At 42.6% G+C, this 11,755-nt stretch overlaps 1 protein-coding gene across 2 annotated transcripts; it reads left to right on the top strand.

Annotated features, from left to right (window-relative positions):
* The first annotated feature begins 1,200 nt into the window (after positions 1 to 1,200).
* LOC111228795 (1-phosphatidylinositol 4,5-bisphosphate phosphodiesterase delta-1-like) lies at positions 1,201 to 10,131 on the top strand. 2 transcript variants are annotated; one of them, XM_022754860.1, is made up of 15 exons: positions 1,201 to 1,494; positions 3,008 to 3,166; positions 3,957 to 4,185; positions 4,364 to 4,493; positions 4,881 to 5,109; positions 6,046 to 6,247; positions 6,548 to 6,692; positions 6,791 to 6,943; positions 7,034 to 7,186; positions 7,292 to 7,448; positions 7,774 to 7,890; positions 8,016 to 8,194; positions 8,347 to 8,479; positions 9,050 to 9,199; positions 9,441 to 10,131. In XM_022754860.1, the coding sequence occupies exons 1-15, from the start codon at positions 1,461 to 1,463 to the stop codon at positions 9,530 to 9,532; spliced, it is 2,262 nt and encodes a 753-aa protein (XP_022610581.1). In that variant the 5' UTR covers positions 1,201 to 1,460; the 3' UTR covers positions 9,533 to 10,131. The 2 variants fall into 2 exon arrangements, with proteins under 2 accessions (XP_022610581.1, XP_022610580.1); XM_022754859.1 differs by lacking the exon at positions 1,201 to 1,494 and adding an exon at positions 2,325 to 2,712.
* The last annotated feature ends 1,624 nt before the right edge of the window (positions 10,132 to 11,755 follow it).

Raw genomic sequence — 11,755 nt, 5'->3', positions numbered from 1 at the left:
ATGTATGACACTGAAACTGTGCCCTGAGACATGAGGATGTTTTGGGGAAAACCTGCAAAACTATGGCTGGTATCAATGGTATGTGAGGAAACAGCGGGGCCTGTTCTTGCTTGTTCTGAAGGCACAGACAGCGGGCAAAGACACAGACTTCATCAGCAAGAGAAATCGCTCACGATATTTCGAATAGAAGAAAAGTCACTCTTAATCGATTGGTCCCAAAGTTCTTTGATGACAACTTGCTCTATACCTTAGATAACCCTTATCTGGACTAACTGACAGTTGACAGGTGTGCAAGTATATGAAAAGTGAAGCTGAGATAAAGATCATATTTTCTTGTCTCTCTGAAAAGTAATAAAATACACATCTGACAGTTTCTTGTGCATTTAAGAAAATAACCTATGTCTTGTGATCTCAAACATGCCATGTCATGGAAACAAATCTAAAGATCATACTGCAGTCTGTTTTCCTGCCCGTTTCCCTGAACTTCGTGGATTTTGGACGTGGTCGACCCTTGCCAGGAAGCTCTGCCCCTGATGCTACATTAAAGCTCACTCATCCTGATGCTGACAGTGCGCTGAGGGTAAGCCAGGCCTGAAAGGGAAGTGCTGAGAGCCACAGGAGCCCCAGCGCCCCAGTGATTGCAGTGCTATTATCCTGCCAAGGCTAAGCTGCACATGAAAAGGAAATGAAAACACTTCATCTTCTCCATTCAGTGTAACCAATATTCTCAAAGTCACTGTCAACTATGTGGACTGGCAGCAGGCCAACACTGCTATTCATTTTGTTGTTTACATTTTGGTCAAATGAGGAACAGGTGTCCACATGAAAATACAATTACCAAAGGCTTTACCAGAAGTTGACTATAGACATGTGATGAGAGGAAATTTCCACACTGTATAAGAGTGTCTTTAGGCTTATGTGTGCTTTTCAGGTGATCGCCCCCTCCCTGTTTTTTCTCATCTAGAGTTTCTTTGTGTACAGACAACAGGATTATAAAAGACATGGATTTAAGACACATTGCTCCTTTTGGCTTGCAGGTGCCAAGGTGACCAGCTACTAATGTGTCATGCTTTAAATGCTGCATATAAAGTAACAAAAAAAAAGTAAGTTAACTACACCCATACCTGATGGCAAACGCTGGTGTTATGGTGTAACCTACCTACCTACCCTGTTGTGACATCAGCAGTGCAGCTTGCATGGCAGGCTTGTCAAACCGGTGTTGGAGCCTGCAGAAGTGCTGACACCATTCAGACTGCCAGGAGAAACCCACTTGTGTCGCCGCCTTTGCTGGGTTGTCGTCGTACTCGATTCAACAATCCCGGACCCAAGTTTTCTGGTCTACTTGCGCTCATGGAAAGAAAGAGCAGCTGCAGGTGAAACGGTGCATCAAGGTAAACGAGGAAAAACAAAAACTGACTACATAAAAAAAAAAGAAAAAAAAGACAACAAATTCAGAGAGGATGGAAACGAATGGGACGGAGAGGAAAAAAAACGGTAGGATACATTTTGGATTTCTGTTTATTGTGCGAGTTTGCAATTCACTGAATATTTCCTGGGCCACAATGACAGGTGAGCAAATTGGATCAGAGTGGCTTTTACTCGTTTTTTGTTTACAATTGTTGCCAACAAACGTTTTTCTTCACAAACTGTGAATATTTTTGTTGGAATAAGAGCACCTGTAGAGTTAAATGCATTTATAGCCAGCCAAAAGGTGTGGCCCCAGTCATCCAGTCCAGTTTCACCTTGTTGCAAACAAACAAGTGTTGTCAAACCAAAACCAGCGCACAGCCTGAAAAACAAACTCCTACTGCAGGCAACGTTACAGAAATATTTATCTGTTTTCAGCATTCAATGTGTCTGTTCACCTGTCCGCCAGCACCTTCAGCCTAAGATTTAAAAAAAAAAAAAAGGGAAAACCTGGTCGGGTTGATTTAAATCACAGATCTTGGTAGTATCGCGATATCACCACTAGGTGGAGCTCGTGAAGCAACAACTTCACAACTGGACACTAGTCTCTAACGTTATATCTTACATCGTTAGATTAAACGTATTGTTTAATGTAGTTATTCTTTTTCCCACTTTATGTGAATTAAATAGATTCACCTAGCCACATTTTAAATTAAATTGTACTTTCCTCTGACTTTAAGACAACTTTAACGTCTGCAAACTGTGATTCTGTGATATAGCAATCTGGCATTTAAGATTATTAGCTAGCTATTAGCCGGCTAGCAGCTAAAGGAAGCTAACACCTGTTTATTAGCTTAACTGTGTGGTTTATTTAAAGTTAAATACTTAGTATTTTGGTGTCTTAAAATGGTGTTACTGCTTTCTAAACTGCTCTTTTCCCAGAGACATCCGATGAAATGACTTTAAAATACCAGCATGTAGCATAAACCTGACAGAAGTTTTGAACCAGCCCCTCTTGCCGCTGCATGCACACATGTTGAGTAAGTACGTGGTTGGCTGTCAGCTGACCGCCTTGAGAGGAGTCCTGACAAATATGAGAAGTGAACTTTGAGTGCGGCAGTAACACGCCCTCTCACACAACTGGTCGGTCCCGGCGCCTTGTGAACAGTCTGGTAGCGTTTCAGCTCCGGGGTCCTGAAGGCATCATGCAATGCTTGAAAAGAGAAGCAAAACTCACCAGATCTGAGGAATTAGTCCGCAATGCCAGGAGCCAGAAGGCGATACAATTGAGCTCAAAGCTCCTAGGTAGGCTGCACTGCATTGAACGAAAGCAGATGGGTCAGACCACAGTACACACTTCGTTGTGAAAGTGAAGATCTCAACTTGTCTTTAATGAGTTGAGCTGTGAGGCTTTACATGGTAAAGGGCTTTTTAATTCATCCTGCCATGGTTACCTGCTTGCATTCACACTGTGAGTTGAATGCGGGTCAGAAGGACGCAGCAGAACTGAGTTTAAGGTTCTTCAGAAATTAAAAGTTTAAGTCTTCAGCAATGCATCGTGTTATCTTTTGGATTTTACCCTCTGCTTCCTCTTTCTCAGGTTTGGAGGGCGATCTGGACCTCCAGTTCCTCCTGCAGGGGGGAGATCTTCTCAAGGTCCGTTCCCCATCCTGGAAGAAGACCCGCTACTTCAGACTCCAGGAAGACTGCAAGACCATATGGCACGAATCCAAGAAATACTTCATGAGGAACCAGACCTGTGAGTGCTGTCCCAGCGTCCGACCTGCATGTGTGTGAGACCCCCCCCAGCAACACTCTTGCACACATCTGTCTGGTGTTGTGTTGGGCACGTCTCACACCTCTTCTTTACTTTTTTACTTATAGTTAGTGTCTAATAACATCAAACACATACAGCAGGGTTCAAATGTCCGAGACCACTTTCCCATCTGAAAGTGGTCTCAGACTTTATGTTTTCAGTGCTCATACAACCAAAACCATCAATGATCTCTTTTCTCGGGTCAGATGAATGTTTCCTTTATGGCTTATAAAAGTGGAGGACTGATCTCACAGCAATAAAATATCAGTTCTGTCTGAAAGACCTTGTGTTATCATGCACAACTGGGTCGCTCGTGGGATGTGTTTTGTGGGTGTGTTTGTAGAGATAGTGATTATTTTTATAGTGTGTGGAGGAGTGGTCTGTAATAACATCCATAAACTGTTCTCATGTAGTCACTATCTGATAACTGTATTATACTGATGTTTTTATTGCGGTTGCTATGTGTGATAACATGCAACCCTTAAAGCTGCATCTGAGCCCCTCTGCACATTGGTGACTTCAGACATCAGTTCCTACATACTTGTAAACTGCAAACAGTGGCTCATGTTTACCAAGCAGGCTGGTCAGTGATGCCTGAAGATACCAAGATTACAAAGGAGCAGGTTTCTGAGCAGAACCAGACACACTATATCAGTCCTACAGCGAGGAAAATCCTTCACTAAATAAAATACTGGAAGCATAATATAACATGCAGCTTTTCTCCCGTCATCAGTCACACTTGACGATATCTCTGCGGTGAGAATCGGCCGCCAGTCGGAAGGTTTGAGGAAGTACACAGAGGAGCAGGTGGAGGGCCGCTGCTTCTCCATCATGTTCAAGGGCCGCCGCAAGAACCTGGACCTCATCGCCAGCTCGGAGGAGGAGGCCAAGCAGTGGGTCAGCAGCCTGGAGAAATTGATCTCCAAACTAAACAACCTCAGCTGCCAGAAGAAGACAGAGCAGTATCCTTGTCATGATAGTATAAGTTATACTGTGAACATGACGAAGCCCTGCCACACCTGCTGCACACCCTGATGTCATTTGATATCAGTCCACAACCACCACAAGGCCCCGTATGATATGAGTGATAGTGTATTTGAAAATGAATATATCCAATTCCTTACATGAAAAACTTTTCAGCTGGATCCTCAGCTGCCTGAGGAAAGCAGACAAGAACAAAGATGAGAAGCTGAGTCATTCAGAGGTCAAGAACTTCCTCCGTCTGATCAACATCGAAGTCGACGACGACTACGCAGATATGCTGTTCAAGGTGATGCCCTCAGAGCTTTTTAATGCTTCCTAATGATGAACATCCCTAATGATGAACATCCCGTAGAAAACACCGCTGCAGGTTAATGTTTTGATTAAAGGGAAAGAAACACCAAATTATGTTTTGAGGCGTTTCACCTAAACTGAAGTAATCCATGGATGTAGAGACGGAGTTCTCATTATAAGAAAACATTAAGAGGAAAACAGTGTTAACTTGATATTTTAGGCCAGTTGTGATGTTAATTAAATACAGTTCTCTTCCACAATGATGTGTGTGTGTGTGTGTGTGTGTGTGTGTGTGTGTGTGTGTGTGTGTGTGTGTGTGTGTGGTAAAGTTGGTTGAATGTTAATTGTGCACTAACCACCATCTTACATTTCCATCATATAGGAATGTGACAAATCAAACTCTGGATACCTGACTGGAGAGGAGATCGAACATCTGTATGAGCTGTTGACCCATCGGGAGGAAATCGACGTTATCTACGGAGAGTACGCTAAAACCACCGGCTTCATGAGTCCTGAAAACCTAGTGGACTTCCTGATGAAGGAACAGAGGGAGAAACTTACGCTGACAGACGCAAACAACATTATCGAGAAGTACGAGCCGGATGAAAATGGTCAGTACCTTATCTGAGATGACATGCTTTTGTTTTGGGTTGTTACTCCATTGTGTGGTTAGCAACCCTGGTGATTCAGCTCCGCTGGGGTGTCCACACAAATGCTCCAAAGAAGCTGGGAGGACTGGAAACCAGCAGGGCTGTATAACTCTGGTATCATTCATCACTTTTAGGGAATGATGTAGGGTTGATTCTGTGTTTCTTTCACATTTTAAACATTTTAGAGTTTTGTTATTTAAGAATGAACCTTCAGAATCCATTTCTGGATGCAGCATTTAAATGAGGTGAGATCCAAACCACAGGGCAATAGCTCGGCTCCCTCCGTGTATTCATAACATAAGCTTTGCAGCATCGATCTGTGTGCAAAACTCAAAAAGTAGCAGGAAACATTTGACCAAGAGTTACTGCTCTGTGGGTGGGACCGGGATTAATGCCAGTGTACCGCTCTGGTGAGTAATTGTAGATTAAACAGACATGAGTTTTCAGTGTAGACAAAACAAAAAGCGATAATGTGTTATTTCCAGTGCGCTGATGCTACTGCGAAACTGGCTGTAAGGAGTGAGTCATAAGGACAGATCGAAAACATTAGCAGATTGCATGCTGGGAAGCTAAGCAGTGAGACAGGCCTCTCACACAGCAGCTGGAGCCTATTAATATTAACCTACAAGATAAAACTAAATACATGCAGTCTGCAGTGATAACCACTCATTCAGTGATGGTAGTGCTCATAGGAATAAGTGATATATTACATGACTGTTTTGCAGACATACACCTCTTGCACTTCAGCAGGAGAACAGAAACCTGATCGTCTGAAGGGGAGATGGCATGACATGACATTCACACACTTTGTCCATCGATTAAAAACTGATCCGCAGGTTGTTGTTGCTCTGATGCACCACTGTCTCATCAGCTGACTTTGCTCTTGTGTTCTTTCAGTCAAGCAGAAGAAGCTGCTGTCCAAAGATGGCTTCCTCAGGTACATGCATCAGCCAGAGGCCCTGATCCTCAATTCAGATCACAAGGAGCTGCACCAGGACATGAGCCAGCCCCTCAATCACTACTTCATCTCCTCCTCACACAACACCTACCTCATGGAGGACCAGCTCAAAGGGCCCAGCAGCACAGAGGCTTATGTCAGGTAACTTTCCTCCAACCTCTAAGGCTCGAGTCATTTCAGCTGCTGTAGCTGTAAATTATTGTATTACATGATATTTTCATCATATTTTATTGGATTTTACACATTTCTTGGTTGATATATGTTGGATATGACACTGGGAATTATATGTGTCACTGTATGTGTTTATCTAAAATCTTTTCCCGTGATTTGCTGCACAAATTCATTTATCTCAATCATCTGTCGCCATAGTTACACTGACAGTGACGGAGCGGTTTGTTAGTGCAGATATTCAGTCACTAACAGTGGCTGTGACTCTCTCAGGGCTCTGCTGAAGGGCTGCCGCTGCGTAGAGCTGGACTGCTGGGACGGATCGGACGACGAGCCGGTGATCTACCACGGCTACACACTCACCTCGAAGATCCTCTTCAAAGACGCCATCAAAGCCATCAAGGAGTACGCTTTCAAGGTGTGTGTCATCGTGCGGCGTCCAGTGGTATCCAGTATATTGTTGCGTAGTTGTATAGTTTAATGTGTAAAAACTCGTCTGTTCTGCGTCACACCCAGACGTCCGACTTCCCGGTGATCCTCTCCCTGGAGAACCACTGCAGCGTGGAGCAGCAGCAAGTCATGGCCCACCACATGAGCTCCATCCTGGGCAGTGCACTCGTCACCTCTCCCCTGGGGGAGGGCATGCCCACAGAGTTCCCCTCTCCTGAGGTCGGTATTCACTCTTACCTCTAGATAGACTTTATTTTTGTCCTTTGATGAAAGCTGAAGACTGTTTTATATTTTTTTTTTTTTTTCTAGGAATTAAAGGGGAAGTTCCTCGTCAAAGGGAAGAGGTTAAACAAACTGGAAACCATCTTTGCGTCTGAGGCAGCAGCGGCTGATGACACCGACGTGACGGAGGAGGATGAGTCAAATGATGAGGACGAACAGAAGGAGGAAGAGAAAAGCAAGGTGGGAGTTAGATCAAGGGAGAGCAATGAACGGATCAATTAAAACAAACTCATTAGCAGATATGTGATTTTTACTTACCTTTAAATTCCATTTAATGTGTTGAAGAAAAAGAAGCTGAAGCTGGCGAAGGAGCTGTCGGACATGGTGATCTACTGTAAGAGCGTCCACTTCCACGGCTTTGAGGACGCCAGAACAAACCAGAGCTTCTACGAGATGTCGTCCTTCAAGGAGGGAAAGGCCGTGGAGCTGGCAGAGGAGTCGGGTGAGGAAGACCATGGGCTGAATTCACTAAAGTGTTTTGAGTGATGAGATTTGTATTCAATAAACATTTCTCATCTAATTTCCTTTCTTTAAAAGACTTGGTGAAATCAGGTCTCATGTTTGCATGTTCGTGTCAGCTCATCCTGTGTCGACATATCCTGTTGTGTCTCATTATACTTGAGAGGGAGACACTGTTGAACAGCAGCCGTCACAATCAAGTGCACATCACATGTACTGTATCTTGTGCCGCTAGATGATACTCTCTCCTGTGTGATGACACGAAATGATGCTATTTTGACCCTTTGGTCTTGATGTGCTTTCTGCAGCGAATGCCTACGTCCGTCATAATGTGGACAAGCTGAGCCGCATCTACCCAGCAGGCTCCAGGACCGACTCATCCAACTACAACCCAGTGCCCCTGTGGAACGCCGGCTGCCAAATCGGTACCTATTGATGACACCGGCGGGGAATCACAAACTATGTCCCCCGAGGGAAAATCCTAAAGCTGAACTAATGAGAAACAGTTTATAGATCACTGTCCTCAGTCATCTTAATATTTCCTTTTCAGTGGCCCTGAACTTCCAGACGACCTGCACAGACATGGATGTGAACCAGGGAAGATTCCTGGTGAACGGGAAGAGCGGCTACATCCTGAAACCAGCCTACATGAGAGACACAGCCACAGACTTTGACCCCATCACTCTGACGCGAGGAAACTGGCTGAAGCACAAAACGCTCCATATCATGGTGAGGATTGTGAACACACACACACACACACACACACACACACACTGGCATTACTCCAATGCATTTGCTGTTGCACCCTGTTCAAAGTCCTGAGTTCATATTGTGAAGGATATTTTTTTTATCTGGCGTGATGTGTCTCCACCTGTCACCAGATTATATCGGCCCAGCAGCTCCCCAAAGTGAACAAGAAGAAATCCTCCATAGTGGACCCGCTGGTTAAAGTGCAGATATTCGGAGTCCCGGCTGATGTCGCTGAGAAAGAAACCAGTCCTGTTGAAAACAATGGTATTATTCTTTCAACACTGCGTTTTATAATGTACTTTTATATCTCAATACAGTTTACGAAAGGCAGATATTTGTTATATTCATATTATTTTGTATTTTTGGGGATATAATTTCCTAATTCTAGCAGATTATAAGATCAACACAGCCAGTGTAATATAGTTACATTGTGTTTGACATTTTTTCAGTATCTGGGGTGACTTCAGGAATATCTAGAGGCATGGTAAAAACTGTCTCTACCAATAAAAGCCTCAATCAACCAGAATGCATTGCTGCCACAACACTTCAGTCGGTTGTAAGACGGTTGCTTTTTGTTGACTGGGGGAAAACTCTGCTCTGCTTACACCATGTGTTTGTCTATCAACACTTTAAAACCACTGCTGCACACAACTAATGTATTCACAGCCTCTGGGGGTTTCCAAAATGCATTCTGGGAAATGTTGGAACCCTTTGAAGTAGACGAAGCAGGTTAAAAGATCACAAAATAGCTCTGGGAATGTGCTGAGCATCAGAAATTAATGATGCGGCACAACCGTGGAACATCAGCATATATTTCTCCATGTCTTGTTTCAGGGTTCAACCCTGCGTGGAATGAAAACTTCCAGTTCGATGTGTATGTGCCAGATCTGGCACTACTGCGCTTCTTGGTGGAAGACTACGACTCGACGTCCGATAACGAGTTTGTTGGACAGTTCACACTTCCATTCAACAGCTTAAAAATGGGTGAGTTCAGCATCTGTCTGAAGATGTTTGTTATATTAATCAGGTCCATTTTTCCTCACTGTAACCCAATGATTTAAAACCACTGATAGTTCTTTGTCTTCACACTTCATAAATGAACAGACAGGAACCCCCCCCCCCCTCTGGTGCAGCATAGAGAACTCAATTCACACGCTGCACAAAGAGCTTTTCATATTCTCCCTTTTCTCATCACTGACTGCAGCCACTTTGTGTCTCCACACAGGATACAGACATGTGCCTCTGCTCAGTAAGAACGGAGACCGTCTCCCCTCAGCCGGACTCTTTGTGCACGTCATGGTCCTCGATGCTGAGTGAGACGTCACTGCCTGACATACGGACACTAGGACCTCCATTACACACTCTTGTCTTAGCTATTTTTTAATTAGATTTTATATTGTTTTTCTTTTTTTTTTGTGCTCTGTAGTTTTAGTTCATGATTAACTTATTGGCTTCATTCCAGAAGTTTGACCAGCTAGTGTAAAAGTTAGACTACATTCTTCTCAAAAGTGAGACAAAAGTGCCACTTAAAACTAAAGGTCTCCAACTGCACGTGGAGCTGGGTGTCAACACGCCGACACTGCACAAACACACTAGGTTTACTGGATTTTATAAGACTCTTGATGATGATGTGACATTATACAAACTGTTTTAATTGGTTTGTATTTGTTGCACTAGTGTTGAACCACAGCTTGTGTCCCTCATCTTTGGTCAGTTAATGTATTGTCTATTTAAATCTTTTTATTCAAATGTCCATTTTATGAATTCTGGAGAAACATAAGCCAATATAAAAACTATGTGCTTCGTCTTCATCAGTAATTGTAGTCATCAAGTATGATTATTTTACATGTAACATCATCATGACAGCTTCTTTTTGCTATCTTTTTATAATCAAGATGAAGATAAAAAATTTAAACATTTAACATCTGTCTCCATCTTTTTCTTCAGCACTTTGAATAAAACCGTGTTTCCACATGGATTAACTTTGAACCTGTATTCATGTAAAACTGTTAATATAAACCTTATTAATGAAATAACACAGCTTTATACTTGACAACCCGTCAATGGTGTTCAATAATAATGACAGTAACAAAGCTCAGTAGGAGCCTGCAGTGCATACAAAACCAAGTAGCTACCTTTTTTTTGCCTCTGTATTTTATGCAAACACCAATAGAAGGAAACCTGTTTGAGGTTGAGCTACTTGAGCCCTTCCACAGATTAAAACTGTTACCTAGTGAACTTTGAATGGACACACCTTCGGTACACAGAGCGCCAGTCAAGAGGTCAGGGAGTTGCTGCATATAAATTGCTCATGGGTTAATTCACTGTTGAACGGCAGGAAAGCCTTCGACTAACGTAAGGTGACTTCATGTCTTCAGCTCTTAGAGTGACTGTAAGAAATATTGTATATGAGCAATGGATCACATGACTACTTAAATGTGAAGGAGTTTGTTCTTACTGATTATAACATAAATATTACCCATGTTGCAGTTCAGCTCTAAGGAGCGAATGTCGCTGACTGAGTGAGTGATCGTAAATAAAAACCAGCCGAACGCCACGTGACTGAGTTGGAGTCTCAATGAGACCTCCCTCTCCAGGTGATGCAATTCACTTCACCTGTATATTATTAATTCATTGTTGATCCAGGATCAGGACGCCAGACACACAACTTGAAACGAATACTAACATTGCTCTTTATTTGCTGAATTTGTAAACAGGCAACTGTTTAACAAGTTTGCCATATCAACATAAAACGTTTACCAGTTTTGTTTACCGCTTGTTCACACAGCACTCAAGTGACCAGAAAAATATTATTGTAAGAGATCAAATAAGCTTATAGTAGTGAAAAAAAGGCTGAGAAAAAATGAGTCTGTTTGCCATTAGTCTGCTGACAGAAGACGAGCAACATTTCTCCATAAAAATGTGCTTTATTGTGACATATCTGTAAGGAAATTAATGGCAAAATAAATACGTTGACTGTAAAATACAGTAATAGGACACAGTAACATTCTCTCTCATGACTTTGAGTTTCATATGAAGTCAGAGAAAACAGTGGAAACCTCAATCACACCAGACTAAAGATGATCTTTGGCCTTAATTCATGTATCAGACATTTGAAGATAAGGAAAAAAAATAAATAAAAAATAGACATGACCGAATTGTTTCAATGAAGCTTTTTATTATGGAAAGAAAGAAAAAGAAACTGATGCTCAGGATGACAACACGCTGCCAACACTCAAAGTAAGCCAACAAGAACAAAAAGTGAAGAACCTGATGCAAAAAAAAAAAAGAAAAAAGAAAAAAGAAAACAAACAGTGACTTGAACTCAAGTGTTGTAGAACTTTGGTGTTAAATCAATACAAAATGATCAATGTGTGATTACGAGTGAGGTGATACACACACACACAAAAAGAAAAAATGTAAGGACGCACGCACGCACACCCACAACACACACACACAACACACACTCACACTCACACACACACACACACACACGTCCCCTGATAGGAAAGACGAGACCTGACTGAGAATTCTTACCAA

The sequence above is a fragment of the Seriola dumerili genome, unplaced genomic scaffold (assembly GCF_002260705.1).
Source record: "Seriola dumerili isolate Sdu_G_001 unplaced genomic scaffold, Sdu_1.0 BDQW01000226.1, whole genome shotgun sequence".
NCBI lineage: Eukaryota > Metazoa > Chordata > Actinopteri > Carangiformes > Carangidae > Seriola > Seriola dumerili.
This window is presented reverse-complemented; position numbering and strand designations above follow the sequence as displayed.

Coding starts and splice junctions, on each gene's coding strand:
- LOC111228795 (XM_022754859.1), top strand. CDS start 2,613: ATGCAATGCTTGAAAAGAGAAGCAAAACTCACCAGATCTGAGGAATTA. Junction 4,494..4,880: donor ACGCAGATATGCTGTTCAAG/GTGATGCCCTCA, acceptor TCCATCATATAG/GAATGTGACAAATCAAACTC. Junction 7,187..7,291: donor AGGAGGAAGAGAAAAGCAAG/GTGGGAGTTAGA, acceptor AATGTGTTGAAG/AAAAAGAAGCTGAAGCTGGC.